This window comes from Euphorbia lathyris, chromosome 7, assembly GCF_963576675.1.
Source record: "Euphorbia lathyris chromosome 7, ddEupLath1.1, whole genome shotgun sequence".
In the NCBI taxonomy this organism is placed as follows: domain Eukaryota; kingdom Viridiplantae; phylum Streptophyta; class Magnoliopsida; order Malpighiales; family Euphorbiaceae; genus Euphorbia; species Euphorbia lathyris.
The window spans coordinates 3,488,517-3,504,541 of record NC_088916.1 but is presented as its reverse complement, the minus strand read 5'-3'; the positions used below and the strand labels follow the sequence as shown (position 1 = coordinate 3,504,541).

The 16,025-nt window shown below is 33.0% G+C and overlaps 1 protein-coding gene across 1 annotated transcript; it reads left to right on the top strand.

Moving 5' to 3' along the window:
• The first annotated feature begins 8,175 nt into the window (after window positions 1-8,175).
• On the top strand, window positions 8,176-11,753 carry LOC136234846 (kinase-interacting family protein-like). The gene is made up of 2 exons (XM_066024334.1): window positions 8,176-8,528; window positions 10,825-11,753. Exons 1-2 carry the CDS (start codon window positions 8,241-8,243, stop codon window positions 11,677-11,679), a joined length of 1,143 nt encoding a protein of 380 aa, XP_065880406.1. The 5' UTR covers window positions 8,176-8,240; the 3' UTR covers window positions 11,680-11,753.
• Window positions 11,754-16,025: the final 4,272 nt, after the last annotated feature.

Sequence of the window (16,025 nt, the reverse complement as noted above, 5' to 3'; positions counted from 1 at the left end):
TACATTTAAAATACAATGATATTTTTTAATATATAAAAAAGTTAAGACGAGTAACGGATACCGGGTACCCTATGGAGTCTTCTCATACCCGTCCCATTATCCTAACGGGTAATGGTTTTGATCTCATACCTGTCCCATACCCTTTTATACAGGGTACGGATAGTCCCATTAGGGTCGGATAGTGTCGGGTACCCGCGGATAAAGTACCCATTACCATCTCTAACCAAACGTGACTTTAGTGATATGAGGAGCCATTAAGATGTTGTTTAAAGTAAATGATTTATTAGTCCTTAGATCTTTACCTAACAAACTGTTCAATCCTTATATTTTAATAATACATTATTTATTATTTAGTTTTTAACTTTTGTTTTATTTAAAATTTTAAGTAGGATTATATTTTAATAATACATTATTTAGTTTTTAATTTTTGTTTTATTTAAAATTTTAAGTCTCTCGTAGCTGAATAAAACAAAGATTAATTATTAAAAATTATATTATTAAAATATAAGAATTAACAATGGTTTAAATAAAAATATAAAGACTAATAATTTTTTTTAATATGTTTGAATTTTGAATTTTAGAAAGATTTAACTCTAAAAACATAAAAGGTTCATGAATTTAAAAGTATGTTTTGTTCAAATTTTAAACAAAAAGTATTTTCTTTTCCCCCTAAAGAATATCATTACTACCAATTCTATATTTTAAAGTGATGCTTCTCTTTATATAAAATTTATCTATTAACTCAATGGGTAAAAGAAAAATCAAAACTTTATTTTATTTTATTTTATTTATTTATTTTTTACCAACTAAGGTTGGTTTGAATGGTTAAGGACCTCAAGTCGCTTAAGATAGATTTCGAGTTCGAATCTTATCGTACATTAAAAAAACTTTAATTGACAATCTTCAAAACGAGAAATCGGACAAACTATAAAAAAAACTTTATTTTAATAGAATAAGGTGCAAAAAAAAATACCTTTGACATTTGTAGTCACGAGCAATTTTATTCATAGTATTGACAGCCAAGAGCAATTTTACGACCAACGTTGTCAAGTTCGGTCAATTTGAGAAATAATTCACCAAAATCTCTTATCGGTCATGAATCTTGTCATCTACACTTCACATGTGAATCATTTTATCACTCATTAGTAACAGATCGTAAACATATGATTAGACATGATTTTTTTTACACAAACTTAAAAAATATATTGTCTTTTGTACGAGTTGGACAAAAAAAAATCAAAATATTTTACCAAATTTACAAATTTTAATCTCCAATTCTATTAGTAAATCACAAAAATATGATTTTTTTTAAAACAAACTGATATGCAACATAATAAAGATATCTGTCTTATATAATAATGTCTGAAATGGACTCAACTTGCCTATATTAGAGGTAAGATTTCTCTTAGCCACCAACATTAGGGGTAATATTTAGGGATGTAAATGGGCGGGGATCACTCATCCTCGATGGGGTCCCATCCCGTCGGGGATGGGTAATTATGGGGCGGGGACGGGGACTAATATGTGCCCCGTAAGCTGGGACGGGACGGGGATGGGAAAGGGTATCCCCGCCCCGCGGGGATCCCCAAACCTGCCCCGTATTGTGTCCCGCGGGATTCCCGACGGATTACCCGTTTAATCCCTTATAACATATTATTAATCATACAAAATAAAAAATACGCATAGAAAAACTTGAACTTATGATTAATCCGATCCAAATGCTTTACCTTTATTTCACTCTATATCTATTTGTTAATCATATTTTCATATTTTCTTTCTTTTTTTCTCTATTCTTTTCATTTATTTCTTTTTTCATATATTATTTTAAACTTTAAATGGGTAAACGGGGATACCTGCGGGGTGGGGACAGGGATGAATTTTGTCCCCGTTTGTTTCGCGGGGCGAGTATGGAGATTCCCCGTTTAGTCAGAGAACGGGGATGGGAACTCCAATCCCCGCCCTGTTTACATCCCTAGTAATATTACGCAATTTTAAACGTTAAAGGTAAAATTGCTCATCGTTGTAAACATTAGATGTATTTTTGCACCTTATTTTTTAAGGTACTAAAATGGGCATATAGTTTTTGGAAAGTATCAATTTAGGCTCCACGTACAAAATAACACCAATACAGGTTTACGTTTAAAAAAATGTAGGCCTTGATAACGGAACGTGACACGTCATTTATATTATTCCGTTAAGTTCTGTCAATTATACCTAGAAAGATAAATGAGGACATAACAGAGTAATATGAATGACGTATCACGTTCCATTATCGAGACCTAAATTTATATCGTTTTTTAGAAGTTTTTTTTATTGAAATCATTTTTTAAAAGTTAAACTTATATTCTTTCAGAAAAGTTAAACTTATATTAGTGTTATTTTGTACGTGGAACCTACATTGATACTTCGCCAAAAACTTTAGGCCTATTTTGATACCTTGTTTTTTTTGGTATTGCTATTCACCACCCCCGTTTTACCTATCACCGCTTCCATTTTGATAATTTTACCGTTCTCATTTTATTTTGATCAAAAACTAAAAATTCTTTTTTTCTTCTGAGTAAAACCAAAATTCTAAAAAAATGGATCAAGAACTACGGAAATGGACGATTCGAAGACGAGGTAAAAATGGATCCGAGCGCTCCGAAAATGGACGATTTAGATTTTTTTATACTCATATTTGGTCTCGGCGGGAGAAAATCCCACCTGTCCAAAGGGCAGGCGAATGACAAGTGTCATCTCCAAATGCGGAGACGGAACTCGTGTTTTCGATGAAAATAAAAAAAACGCAACTTTCCAGTAAATTTGACGTAATTTCTCGCAATGATTCTGCTGTAAGGTTTGTGATTTTTGGAGAGATTAGAGAGAGAAGAGAATGGGAAGTTTTGATAAAAAAATGATAAGGACAAAAACGTCAAAATAGGGTCGGTGATAAATAATTAGAGGTGGTATTTAGCAATTTTTTTTTTTTTCATGTTAAGAAAAATTCAAACTAGATTATTTACGGATTATAAATTCAAAACTTGAATTGTACTTGTTGGAATTTTACTTTTAGTGGTTAAATTACTTTCTTTTTTCTTGCAAAGTCATTAATATGAGCTAATAATAAGAATGGGCAAATAGGACATCGCAATTAATATTGTTGTACTACTTTTGCAAGACAAGATTTAAATATATATTCAAGACTTTACATCAAAATATAAATTTTATTTTTATTATTTAATTTAATAGATAAATATTTCTTTTTTCATGGATGAAGTATCGTTTTCAAGCATTGAGACATGATGATAGATGAATTGCATATATGATCATCAAATTTATACTTATTTTTATTATAGCCCCATAACTTCAAAACATAACATAAAAATCATTAAATTTTACCAGTTTTCATATTATGGTCACTAAATTTCAAAATGTAAAATAAAAATAATAGAACTTTACCGGTTTTAACATTATAGCAACTAAAATTTCAATTCACGGTTTAAAATGTATGTTATACCCAAACTTAACCGTAATATTTTCAAATAGGATCAATTTTAGCCATACAAACAACAACAACAAAGTCTTAGTCCCGAAATGATTCAGGGTCGACTAACATGAACCATCATAAAAAACCGTGAAATCAAGTCGTGTCAGCGACACAAATTCGCTCCCTCCACTCCGTCCTATCCACTACCATATTTTCCTCAATTCCCAATAAACTCATATCACTCTCGATCACCCTCCTCCAAGTTTGCTTAGGTTTTCCCCTACCCCTCACCACTACATCCCTTTGCCACTCTTCGGTTCTCCTAACCGGCGCATCAAGCGCTCTACGTCTCACATGGCCAAACCACCTTAGTCGGTTTTCTCTCATTTTATTCTCAATAGATGTGACCCCTACTTTTGTCCTAATTATTTCATTACTCACCCGATCCTTTCTCGTATGACCACACATCCATCTCAACATACGCATCTCCGCCACCGACATCTTATAGATGTGGCCGTGTTTCACTGCCCAACATTTCGTACCATATAACAATGCTGGTCTAATTGCCGTCCGGTAGAATTTTCCCTTCAATCTATTAGGCAGGCCGGGGTCACAAAGGAAACCCGTAGCGCTCTTCCACTTCAACCAACCAGCTTTAATCCTATGAGCAACATCTCCATCTACTTCTCCATCCGTTTGGATAATAGATCCTAAATACCGGAAGCAATCCGAGGCCTGAACAACTCTCCCATCTAGGGTGATGGTCCCTGCCTCCCTACTCCTATGGCCGCTAAACTTACACTCCAAATATTCTGTCTTACTTCGGCTCAACTTAAAGCCTCTAGATTCTAGAGTTTGTCTCAATAGTTCCAACTTCCTCTCCACTCCTTCTTTCGTCTCATCAACCAACACAATATCATCTGCAAACAGCATGCACCATGGTATACCATCTTAAAGTGAACTTGTTAGTTCATCCATAACGATGGCAAAAAGAAATGGGCTTAGTGCGGAACCTTGATGCACTCCAATCGTAATAGGGAACTCTTCAGTCTTCCTAACAGTAGTACGTACACTCGTGCATGCTCCCTCATACATGTCCTTTATGATGTTAATATATTTCCGCGAAATGCCTTTTCTTACCAAGGCCCACCAAAGTACTTCCCTTGGTACCTTATCATATGCTTTCTCCAAGTCAATGAAAACCATATGCAAGTCTTTCTTCTTATTTCGATAGTGCTCCATTAATTGTCTCATTAGATGGATGGCTTCCATAGTTGATCTTCCCGGTATAAAGACAAACTGGTTTTCCGAGATCTTCACCGTCCTCCTTAGCCTTTGTTCGATCACTCGCTCCCAAAGTTTCATAGTGTGACTCATTAATTTGATTCCTCGATAGTTGGTACAATCTTGGACATCGCCTTTGTTCTTATACAAAGGGATTAAGATACTTTTCCTCTATTCTGATGGCATCTTATTGTTTCTCCAAATTTTGTTGAAGAACGTCGTCAACCATTCGATTCCTCTTTCTCCCAAACATCTCCAAATCTCAATAGGGATGCCATCCGGTCCTACTGCTTTCTTCAACTTCATCTTACTTAATGTCATTTTGACTTCACCCTTTTGAATTCTTCGAAGGCATTCATGATTTATCATATCGTGATGGATACTTATATCTCCAACATCTTGTCTGCGATCTCCATTAAATAAGTCATCAAAATAGGACCTCCATCGTTCCTTAATATCCTTATCTCCAACTAGGACTTTCTGGTCCACATCCTTCACACATTTATCTTTTCCGAGATCCCGCGTCTTCTTATCTCTCATCCGAGCAATTCTATATATGTCTTTTTCCCCTTCTTTCGTATCCAATCTTGTATACAGATCCTGATTCACCTTTGCTCTAGCATCTCGTATGACCTTCTTTACTTCCCTTTTAGCCTCTTTGTATTTTTCGTAGTTCTCGTCACTCCTACATTTTCCCAATATTTTATAGGATTCTCGCTTACTCTTTACTGCTTGTCGTACTTTTTCTGTCCACCAAGATGTGTCCTTACCCGGTGGCATGCTACCTTTAGATTTCCCTAGAACTTCCTTCGCTACTTCCCTTATACTATGCTCCATCTTAGTCCATATCGAATCTATATCTAAATCCATATTACAAGTCCAAACATCTTTTTTGGTCATCTCATCCACAAATTTTTGTTGAGTCTCCCCTTGCAATTTCCACCACTTAATCTTAGTCTCTACTTGTGGTGTTTGTTTTCTTATACATTTCCTACTTCGAAAATCAAGCACCACTACTCTACGTTGGGTTGTCGTACTCTCACCAGGGATCACCTTACAATCAATATAACTCTTTCTCCAAGCACTCCTTACTAAGAAGAAGTCAATTTGGCTCGCATTACCGCCACTCCGATAAGTCACTAAGTGAAATGTTCTCTTTATAAACCATGTGTTTATGATACTCAAGTCATAGGCTGATGCGAATTCCAAAATATCATTTCCCGCTTCATTCTTATCTCCAAAACCATACCGTCCATGAACACTCTCAAACCCATCTCGCCTAGAACCCACGTGTCCATTGAGATCACCCCTAGTACAATTTTTTCATCCCTAGGAACCTGTTGCACCACTTCCTTTAGGTCCTCCCAAAAAGCTTGTCTGATAGAGACATCTAATCCTATTTGTGGCGCATATGCACTAATGACATTCACAACCTCATCCCCTATCACTAGCTTAACACTCATAATTCTATCGCTCTTCCTAGACACCGCTACTACATCATCAATATACTCCCTATCAATAAGAATACCTACTCCATTTCTACCCTTATCCTTTCCTGAGTACCAAAGCTTATAACCCCAAGGAGCTATCTCTCTAGCCTTGGCTCCAACCCACTTGGTTTCTTATAGGCACATTATATTTATTCTCCTCCTCTTTATAACATCTACAATTTCAGCTAATCTTCCTGTCAAAGAACCTATGTTCCATGTCCCAAAGCGTAACCTACTACCCTTACCCCTACCCCTACCATTACCGTGGACTAGCTTATTTACCCGCAACCCTTGCATATTTGACACCACCCTCGAGTCCTGGGGTGGCGCGCCGCTTCGGGGCGATGACCTAGCAACCCTTGCACATTTATCACTACACCCGGGTCTAGGAAGTGCAGCGCGTCGCTGATTAGGGAACGCCCCAACGGTATTTATAGTATGGTTCATGTCATAAGATGTGCCTAAGTTTTACGCTGGCCGCCACAAACCTACCGCAACCCTCCTCCTTTGTCCGGGCTTGGAACCGGCTGTAAAGGCCACCAAGTAACCCTCACGGGCGGAGTAATCAATTTTAGCCATACATTACCAAAAATTTGAAAAGTCCGATTTAAGTTTTATTTAACTGTTACGTTGGACCTTCCAAAAATCAATTGCATCTAAAATATTTAACGTGTCATTAATGCAGTTATAAAAAAACATGTTAAAATGTTATAATTAGATCTGTCATATACAAGTTAATCATAATTTTTTATTGTCAATGTGTCTAAAATGTTATTGTGTTACTAATATAATTACAAATAATCAACCAAAAATGTAAAAAACTGTTTCAGTTTATCGACAAACTTGTTTAAAATGTCTAATGTGATGGTTAACTAATAATCAAACTTGTTTTTGTCAAATTTTCGGTAAAATATGGCTAAAACGGCGTTGCTTGAAAATGTTACGGTTAAATTTGTACAAGTTCATATGTTAGAGCTAAATTTTCACTTCTTCAACAACGTTCGTATCAAATTTGATCCTTATCCCTAATATTAATTGAGATAAAGTTAAGTAGCCATGGGCAGGGGCGGATACAGGGGTCCTGAGCCCCTCCGATCGTCGGAACCACTATGATCAGGGGTAGTTTCAAGCCCATTGTATTCACAAAATTTGAGTTTGTGGTGATTCCTGCCCCTTTGTTCTAAGACATTTTTGATGGAGTGCTGAATTAGCATCCCAAAATTGGCGCAGGTCTGTTAGGTACTCTTTAAATCCAAAATTCTAATTTTTTTTTGACCTGTTAGGTCATCTTAAATCCAAATTTTTGTTTTTTTTTTTTGCTTGTTAGACCCTCTTAAACCCAAGTTTCTAATTTTTTTTTGGCTAATCAGGACCACTTAAATCCAAATTTCTAACTTTTTTTTGTTGGCTGTTACATATTTCTTAAATCTAAATTTCTAATTTTTTTTCCTATTAGATATTTCCTAAATCTTATTTTTTTCTATTAGACACAATTTTTTTATATGTTAAAAATTTTAAACACAATGTAGTTTAATTTTGAAAAGTTTTACATTGGTATTTAAAAACGGATTATTGACCACTCAAATTATAGCACGTATATATACGATTTTTTTTAATACGTTCGATTTAGTAAAAAAAATTTACACTCTAACGTGTAAAATTGACCCACTAACCAACCAATCTTGTATTCACCACTGATCATGGGATGTAATTTACCAATTAGTAAATGACAAATTTCATAACTTTTATACCAGATTTTGAATTTCATGAACCATAAAAAACAATAATAAAGTTAAAGGACCATGATTACAATTTCCCCCATAAAGACACATATAATTAATTCAAAATTCAGAAAAGTAGGTATATATATATATATATATATATAATTAATTATTTTCCATTATTAATTCAAAAAAAAACCCCATATAAGAAGCACAAAAATGTGTACCAAAAAGCAAAATTAAACTTCAATCTTGTTTTTATGTTCTTCCATTCCATCAATGGCAGACATAGAAGAGAGAATAAGAACATTTCTGAAAACCATTAATCCTCCAGAACAACAACAAGAAGAAGAAGATGAAGAAGCAGAATCCGGTGGTGGTGGAATCGCCGTGTGCGGCGGCGGCGGCGGAGATACATTTGCGGAAAGAGCAGAATGGTTTTTCAAGAAACGTCCGGAGCTGCTTAATCTTGTTCAAGAACTGTATAATAATTACATTTCTTTGAAGGAAAACAGCAAGCATCAAAGAAGACTTTCTTCTTCTTCTTCCTCACTATTTGATAACAAGGTAAAGTAAAGTTTAGAGACAGTTATTTATGGCTCCCCGGAAGTTTGATCGGGTTCAGTTTAGTACAAATCGAAGTTTACTTGTTGACTCAGTTTTGAATTGTGAAAAACTGACAAATTAGGGGGGAAATGGACAGTTTTAATGCTTAAACATTTGTTAAATTTGGGTAATTTGTCAAGTTTTTTCAATTTCGTGACTCAATTGAGACTTAAATCTCGATTTGGACCAAGTCGGGTTCAGTTTAGTGTAAATCGAAGTTTACGTGTCGACTCAGTTTTGAATTTGTGAAAAATTGACAAATTAGTGGAGAACAATCAGTTTTGATGTTTAAAAGTTTGTTGAATTTGAGCTAATTTGTTAAGTTTTTCCAAGTTCGGGACTCAATTGAGACCTAAATCTCGATTTGGACTAAGTCAGGTTCAGTTTAGTGCAAATCGAAGTTTACTTGTCAATTTAGTTTTGAATTTGTCAAAAATTGGCAAATTAGTGGAAAACAATCGGTTTTGATGTTTAAAAGTTTGCTGAATTTGAGCTAATTTGTTAAGTTTTTCCAATTTCGGGACTCAAATGAGACCTAAATCTCGATTTGGACCAAGTCGGGTTAAGTTTACTGCAAATGGAAGTTTACGTATCAACTCGGTTTTGAAGTTGTGAAAAAGTGACAAATTAGCTAAAAAAAACAATTGGTTTGGATGCTTCTAATTTGTCAAGTTTTTCCAATTTCGAGACTCAATCGAGACTTAAATCTCGATTTAAGACCAAACTGACCATGTCTGTCAACTCCCATTGCCATTTTTGGCTCTTAATTTATTATTTAAATATGAATTATATGTTATATATTCCTTACATTATATATGGCCTCTGGAAGTTAGCAGTCGGGTTCGGTTTAGTACAAATTGAAGTTTACGTATCAACTCAGTTTTGAAGTTGTGAAAAATTGACAACTTAGCTAAAAAACAATCGGTTCTAATGCTTAGAGGTTTGTCAAATCTGAACTAATTTATCAAATTTTTTCAAATTTTTAAACTCAGTTGAGACCTAAAACTCGTTTTGGACCAAACTAACTATGTCTGCCCGTTTCAATAGCCATTTTGACTCTTAATTTATTATTTAAATACCAATTATGTGTTATATATTCCTTAGTTTAAAGCAATATTCATCGGTTATCTATTCAAAATGTTAGTTTTTGATTCCCGAACTATTATTTAGATATAAGGTACCAAAATGATACCGAGGTTATTAAAAGTGTCAATTTGACCACACATATAAAATAAGTTAAATAATTTATTAGTTTTCTTGTTTTTATCTAACGTAATATTTAGTTCATCTATTTTGAAAAAGATATTATAAAGTCTATATTCTTTGTCACTGTTTTTTATCTTTTTTTTTTAGATTTTTAACTGTTATATTTGATACAGACAGACATAAAATAATATATACTATGGTTGTTCTAAAATCTATAAAATATGTTCAGTAAAAAATCTAAAAAAAAATAGATAAAGGGATCAAATAATTAATATTGACCTTATAATATATTAAATTTACACTATTTCATAAATATTGAGGTTAAATTTGTACTATTATATACTTATGGTTCAAATCGACACTTTTTTTTTTAACAATGTTGATATTATTTTGGTATTTATCCCTATTATTTGATAATATTTATCTCCGGATCTGTTCAAAATGTTTGTTAATGGCTTTATTATCAAAACCGGTGAAATCTCAATAAAAAAAACTGCATAGTTCTTTTTGAATTAAGGGTCTACATGCTCCCTAAAATTGATCGGTTTCTTTATACATTGATATATTATCTCTAATATATTTAATAAAACCCCGATTATATTAGAGTTAATTTATCAAAGTATAAGGCACTAAAATAACAGTTTTTTTTAGAAACGATAATTTAACCTTAACGTATAAAATAACAATTTTAGCATCAACTTTTATGCGATACTACAAATTTCTTTATAGATAACGAATTTTTTTTCGTGACCAAATTAATACCATTTTGTAAACGTTTAGATTAAAATAATACTATTTTATATATCGAGGTTAATATTGACAATTTCAATACTAAGTTGGTAACTGGTACATTCATTCCTTCTTAATTTGTCGTTTAAATCGGATTTCAATTCAGATTTCTTTTTATTACTTTTTATTAAACAAGAACCGTCTTTCTTAATTTGTCTTTTAAATCGGATTTCAATTCAGATTTCTTTTTATTAAACAAATCGTCTTTCTTAATTTGTTCTTTTAAATCAGATTTCAATTCGGATTTCTTTTCATTAAACAGGAATCGAGCATGAAAGTGATTACGCCGATCCCGTCATCTCACGACACCCGAACTCAATTCGGTCTCCAATATTTCCACAACTTAACCCCACTATTCGATCAACAACAAGAAGAAATCGACACAAATTGGGAAATAGAAAGCTCAGTATCATATCACCAAACACCAACAACAACAATACCAGACACAGACGACATCGTTTCATCAGACACCCATGGAAAAACCCTACACCGTACAGGATCATGGTCAAGCTCCCCATACGACATCGTTTCATCCTCCTCCACCTCAACCAGATCTGGATTCGACGAGTTCATATCTCACCTGGTACTCAAGAACGTAGAAGAAGAGATCCTCAAAGCTCAGATGAGCGAAATCGAGCAACAAAATCACGAATGTAATACAAAGATGGAGATCTTGAAGAAACTAATTGAAGTTTTGGAATCGGAGAGAGTAGTTTTGCTCAGTGAGAATTCGAGATTGGGTGAGGAGAATCGAGGATTGGTTTCGGAAACTGTGTTTATGAAGAGGAGAGTTGCGCAATTGACGAGATGTTTGATGAAGATGAAGGAAGAACATAGTGTTTGTATGTTGACGGGGAAGATTGAGGATTTGCAGAGGCAGATTTATGGATTGGAGAAGAGGAATAAAGAGTATTTTGATGCGAAGAAGAAGGGGGAGGAAGAAGATGAAGTGTTAGGGTGTTTTCAATCTGCGGAAAGGTTGATGAAGTTTAAGAAAAAAAGTGTAGGGGTTGAAGTGAAAAGGGGGAGAAAATTGTGGGAGAAAATTAAGAAAGGGATTAAGTTTCAGGGATTCATTTCTTCTTCTTCTTCATCTTGTTCAACTGCTGCTACTTAATTATTATTACTTTTTTTTTTCAGTAATTGTATTTGATATTATTGTTATAGTTAATGTTATTTTATTATTATTAATGTTATGTTTTTATTTTTTAATTTTGCTAATTAGTTAAACCATACGGATATTTGAAATCAACAAGTTTGGACATTGACATGGTTTAAAAGATACTATTGTAGCGGTGCGGACCTTCCAGAATTACTTTGTAATTTGATCGGAAAAAAAAATTCATTGAAGAGAATTAGCGTACAAAACAATACCAATAAAATTAGGAAGGCTTAAATATATCAACAAGCTATTTTATCCATAAGACCGACTAATAAATGTGACTAAAATGTCATTAAAAAACCACGTCCAATTCCCTAATACTGTAGCCGTGTCCGATTCCCAACCTCTCATTCTCTAGGGTTATAATTAATAGAAAAAACCCATGGAAAATGCATGACCAAAGATGCATTTATTGTCCTTGATCACAATTCACACGCCTAACAAACCAGATCCCTCAACAATCAGCGAATTTTAATTTTTACGAGGAGAGGGAGGACATTATTAACCAATGGATAAAATGCATCATTGGTTACTTAACTTTCATTGTTCACTTAATCATTGTTCACCTATCTCAATTTGTTCTAGTAAAATCATTTAATTTTAAATTTTATCTCAATAAAGTTACTTCGACAACTTTAAAAATGAATCGACACCTAAAATATGATGTGGTTTTCACATCAGCACTAATCAACTTTCACCGCAAACAACACGTGTCTACCACTTAGGTGGCAACCACATGTCGTTTGGATCCGGTGAAAGTTAACTGCTACTGATGTGACACTCTCGTAAATTTTCTGGTGTTTTTTAATTATTAAGTCGCTGAAATGACTTAATTGAGACGAAATTCAAAGTTAAATAATTTTATTAAAACAAATTAAAGATTAGTGACCAATTATACATTTAATCCATTAACCAACTCAACTAATTTGTAATATTGAAATAATACTACAAATTTATATATATAAATCAAAATTAGGGGGTTGTCAAGTGTCGAAACTACTGAAAGTCGAGAGGAGCGGAGCCCCCGTATTCTAGGCTAGGCTGAGTCATCCTGAAATTTAAAGCTGAATATTATTACTTCTGAATTTTACACTTTACTAACATAATGATCATTTTCGTTGACTAAGTCAAAATGACGGATGACAAACTCAAAATGAAAAAGTACAAGAATTAAAGTTGTTGAGAACCATATTTGCTCATGGTTTATTTTCGATTTTACATCATATCTTTAAACAACCATTTTCTCTCTCTTAATAAAACAAAACCTAAATGACATAAAAAAATAAAAAGTTCAAGAACTAAAGTTGTTTAAACTATTCATTAATCCTTCAACTCCACAATTAAGAGTTACCTATTATTTGAATGATCATCTTGATCAACGGTAAAAAAAAATGTTATTATGTTAGTAAAATGAAAAGTTCAACCGCACTAAGTTAGTAAGGTGCAAAGTTTAAACTTCATAAGGGTAAATAGTTTATTAGTCTTTTACTTTTTACTTAATACACTGTTTAGTCCCCCTATTTTGAAAAACACATTATAAAGTCCATAACTTTGCCAATATTAACCATTTGGTCCTTTTGTCTAGTTTTTTTTAGACTTGTAATCGTTATATTTTAGCATAAACAGATATATAGAAAATAATAGAGTAACATGGTCAACTTGTATTGTACTGTGGTTGTCTTAAAAGCTAAGATATGTTCGGTTAAAAATCTAAAAAAATAGATAAAAGGATCACAAGGTTAATATTGGCAAAAGATAGAGACCTTAAAATGTGTTTTTCAAAATATGAGGACTAAACAGTGTGTTAGGTAAACACTAGGGGACTAATAAATTATTTACCCAATTCATAATGTCAAATTTTGAAGTTTAATTTTTTTAAGAGGTCATGAGTATAATTTACCCCTTGTGTATATGGTGAGAGACTTTATATGAGTATGTGTTGAGCTTCCTACTTATATAGTGATGTAAGCGGGACGAGACGTGAATTATATTCCCCATCATTACTCACAGGCCTATTGAGGATTCCTCATTCCCATTCTGGTCCCACGGGAATATAGTCCTTGCAGGAATCCTTGTCCTGTCGGGTATCCTCATTCCCTATTGCATTATGTTATATATCATTATGTTATAACATATATAGAGTTTTTCTTCTATTTTTTCTCTATTTTCTTAACATTTGGTATTGTATGACGATAATTAATAAGATTAAACTTGAGTTGAACCTAATCTAAAATAACTCTAAAAACAATATATCTACATATATAAGTTAAACGGAAAACTAATCGGGGAATCTAAGAGAGTTCCCGTAGGACTACACCGGAGACAAGTACGAGAATTTTCATGAGATGGAAATATCTATCCACATCCCGGTTTGCAGGGGATAAAACAATCTCATCCTCATCGTGCGGAAATTCTAATCCCCATGAGATGAGAACTCAGAATCCCCGTCCCGTTTACATTCTACTATGGATTCTTTGGGTCTAATTACCAGTATCAGTTTGTAAAATTATTTTTAAAGTTCAACATGTCAGAGATTAATATAAGATATATGATTGGGCCTTAACTATCAGTTCAAGCTTTTAGTCAATCAGTTTCATGACATGGTATCAGAACCTCTAGGACCAAACAGTCGAGGGTTCGAGTCCTGACAACCTCATTAATTGGTGGAATTAAAACACATGGCGGGATGGGCCTGTGTTGTGCACGCTGCAAGCCCAAGAGGCATTTGCGTGTGGGGGTGTGTAGAGATTAATATAAGATATATGATTGGGTAAGTTCGAGCTTTTAGTTCAATCGGTTTCATGACACAACACTCATTTATTGAAAAAGTACCATAAGTTACCCTATTAAATAGGTACAACTATACCACAAAAAACAATTAAAAAGATCCATTATGGCAGATTTAACTATTCAAGAGATAGGGTTGACAGTTATATACTAAAAAAGATGAATTGTTTCCATCATGTCTATATTTAATATATTTCAACTTCAGGTAAGACCTATTATTGTTGTTTTTCCTTACAAATGTATAGAAGAATAACTATAATTATGCAAAGAGCAATGATAATTCATTGAGACTTTGTACAATTTTTCCTCCATGATTGTTAGAGAATTAACTTGAGCAGGTGTTTGGTTTGCACATAACAGAATGGAATCAAAAAAGGGAAATAAGGAGAAATGAATGGAATGACCATCAATTCTCTTATTTGCTTGTTTCGGTTGCACAAAAGAAATGATATACATTTGATTCTCTTTGTGGTTGCTTGGTTTTTTTTTTTTTTGATAAAATGCTTCTATATTCATTAGATGAAAAAAATCCAAATGCAATCAGAAAACCATAAGGAATAAAACTTTACAAAATCCACAAAGGGACAAAGACGACTACAAAGAGCAAGAAAAAACCATAAAGGGTATAAAAAACACAAAAAAACAATGAACCATATATTTCTTGGAAATCCAAATTCGTAGAAGTGCAACTGCAATCCGATCTTCATCATTCAAGCCCTTTCGAACATTCGGATCAGAGTCCTTTTTTTGTTGCAACCACATAGATCTATTGATCCATGTATAAAATAAATCGTTTCCGCTCTTGCTAAATCCGAAAAAGGTATAAATAAAAGAATAATTGGGAGCAGATACAATTCAAACAAATAGAGAGATCCGGAAAATATATGAACACTGATTAGAAAGAAAATAACCAAAAAAAAAAAACACAAAACCTAACCCGGTGGGAGGAGGAAAAAGAAAGACAAACTTTCTTCTTCCTCCTCAAAGTAGATCAACAGAAACTGAGAAACCGAGGAGATTTTGATTTGGAAAAGGAAGAAGTAGAGAAATCTGCAATTTTTCCTTTCCTGCAGAGAGAAACTGCCCACCCTAGAAGTTGAGAACTAATTGAGATAATAAACCAGAGTTGTGTTTTTAACAAAAAAAAATTCTATACATACACATAAAATATAATAATTAAAATCAATAAATTTAACCATTAAAACCAAAAAATGATCAAACAAAAGAAACTGAAATAAAATGTATAAACGTTCTATTTTAAAAATAAAATAATTATTTTAAAATAATTAAAAATAAATACTAAAACCGGATAATATAATCAAAGAAAAAAAATTGGTCAAAATTATTTTTCAGAGTAAAAAAGTAAAATTAAATAAGTATAAAGATCAAAAATAAAATTAGTACAGAAACAAAAAAATTATAAATAAATAAGTACAATGATGAAAATAAAAATTAAAAAGTATAATTTAGTAAAAATTATTTTTTGAGAAAAAAATTAAAATTATAAGAAGGGT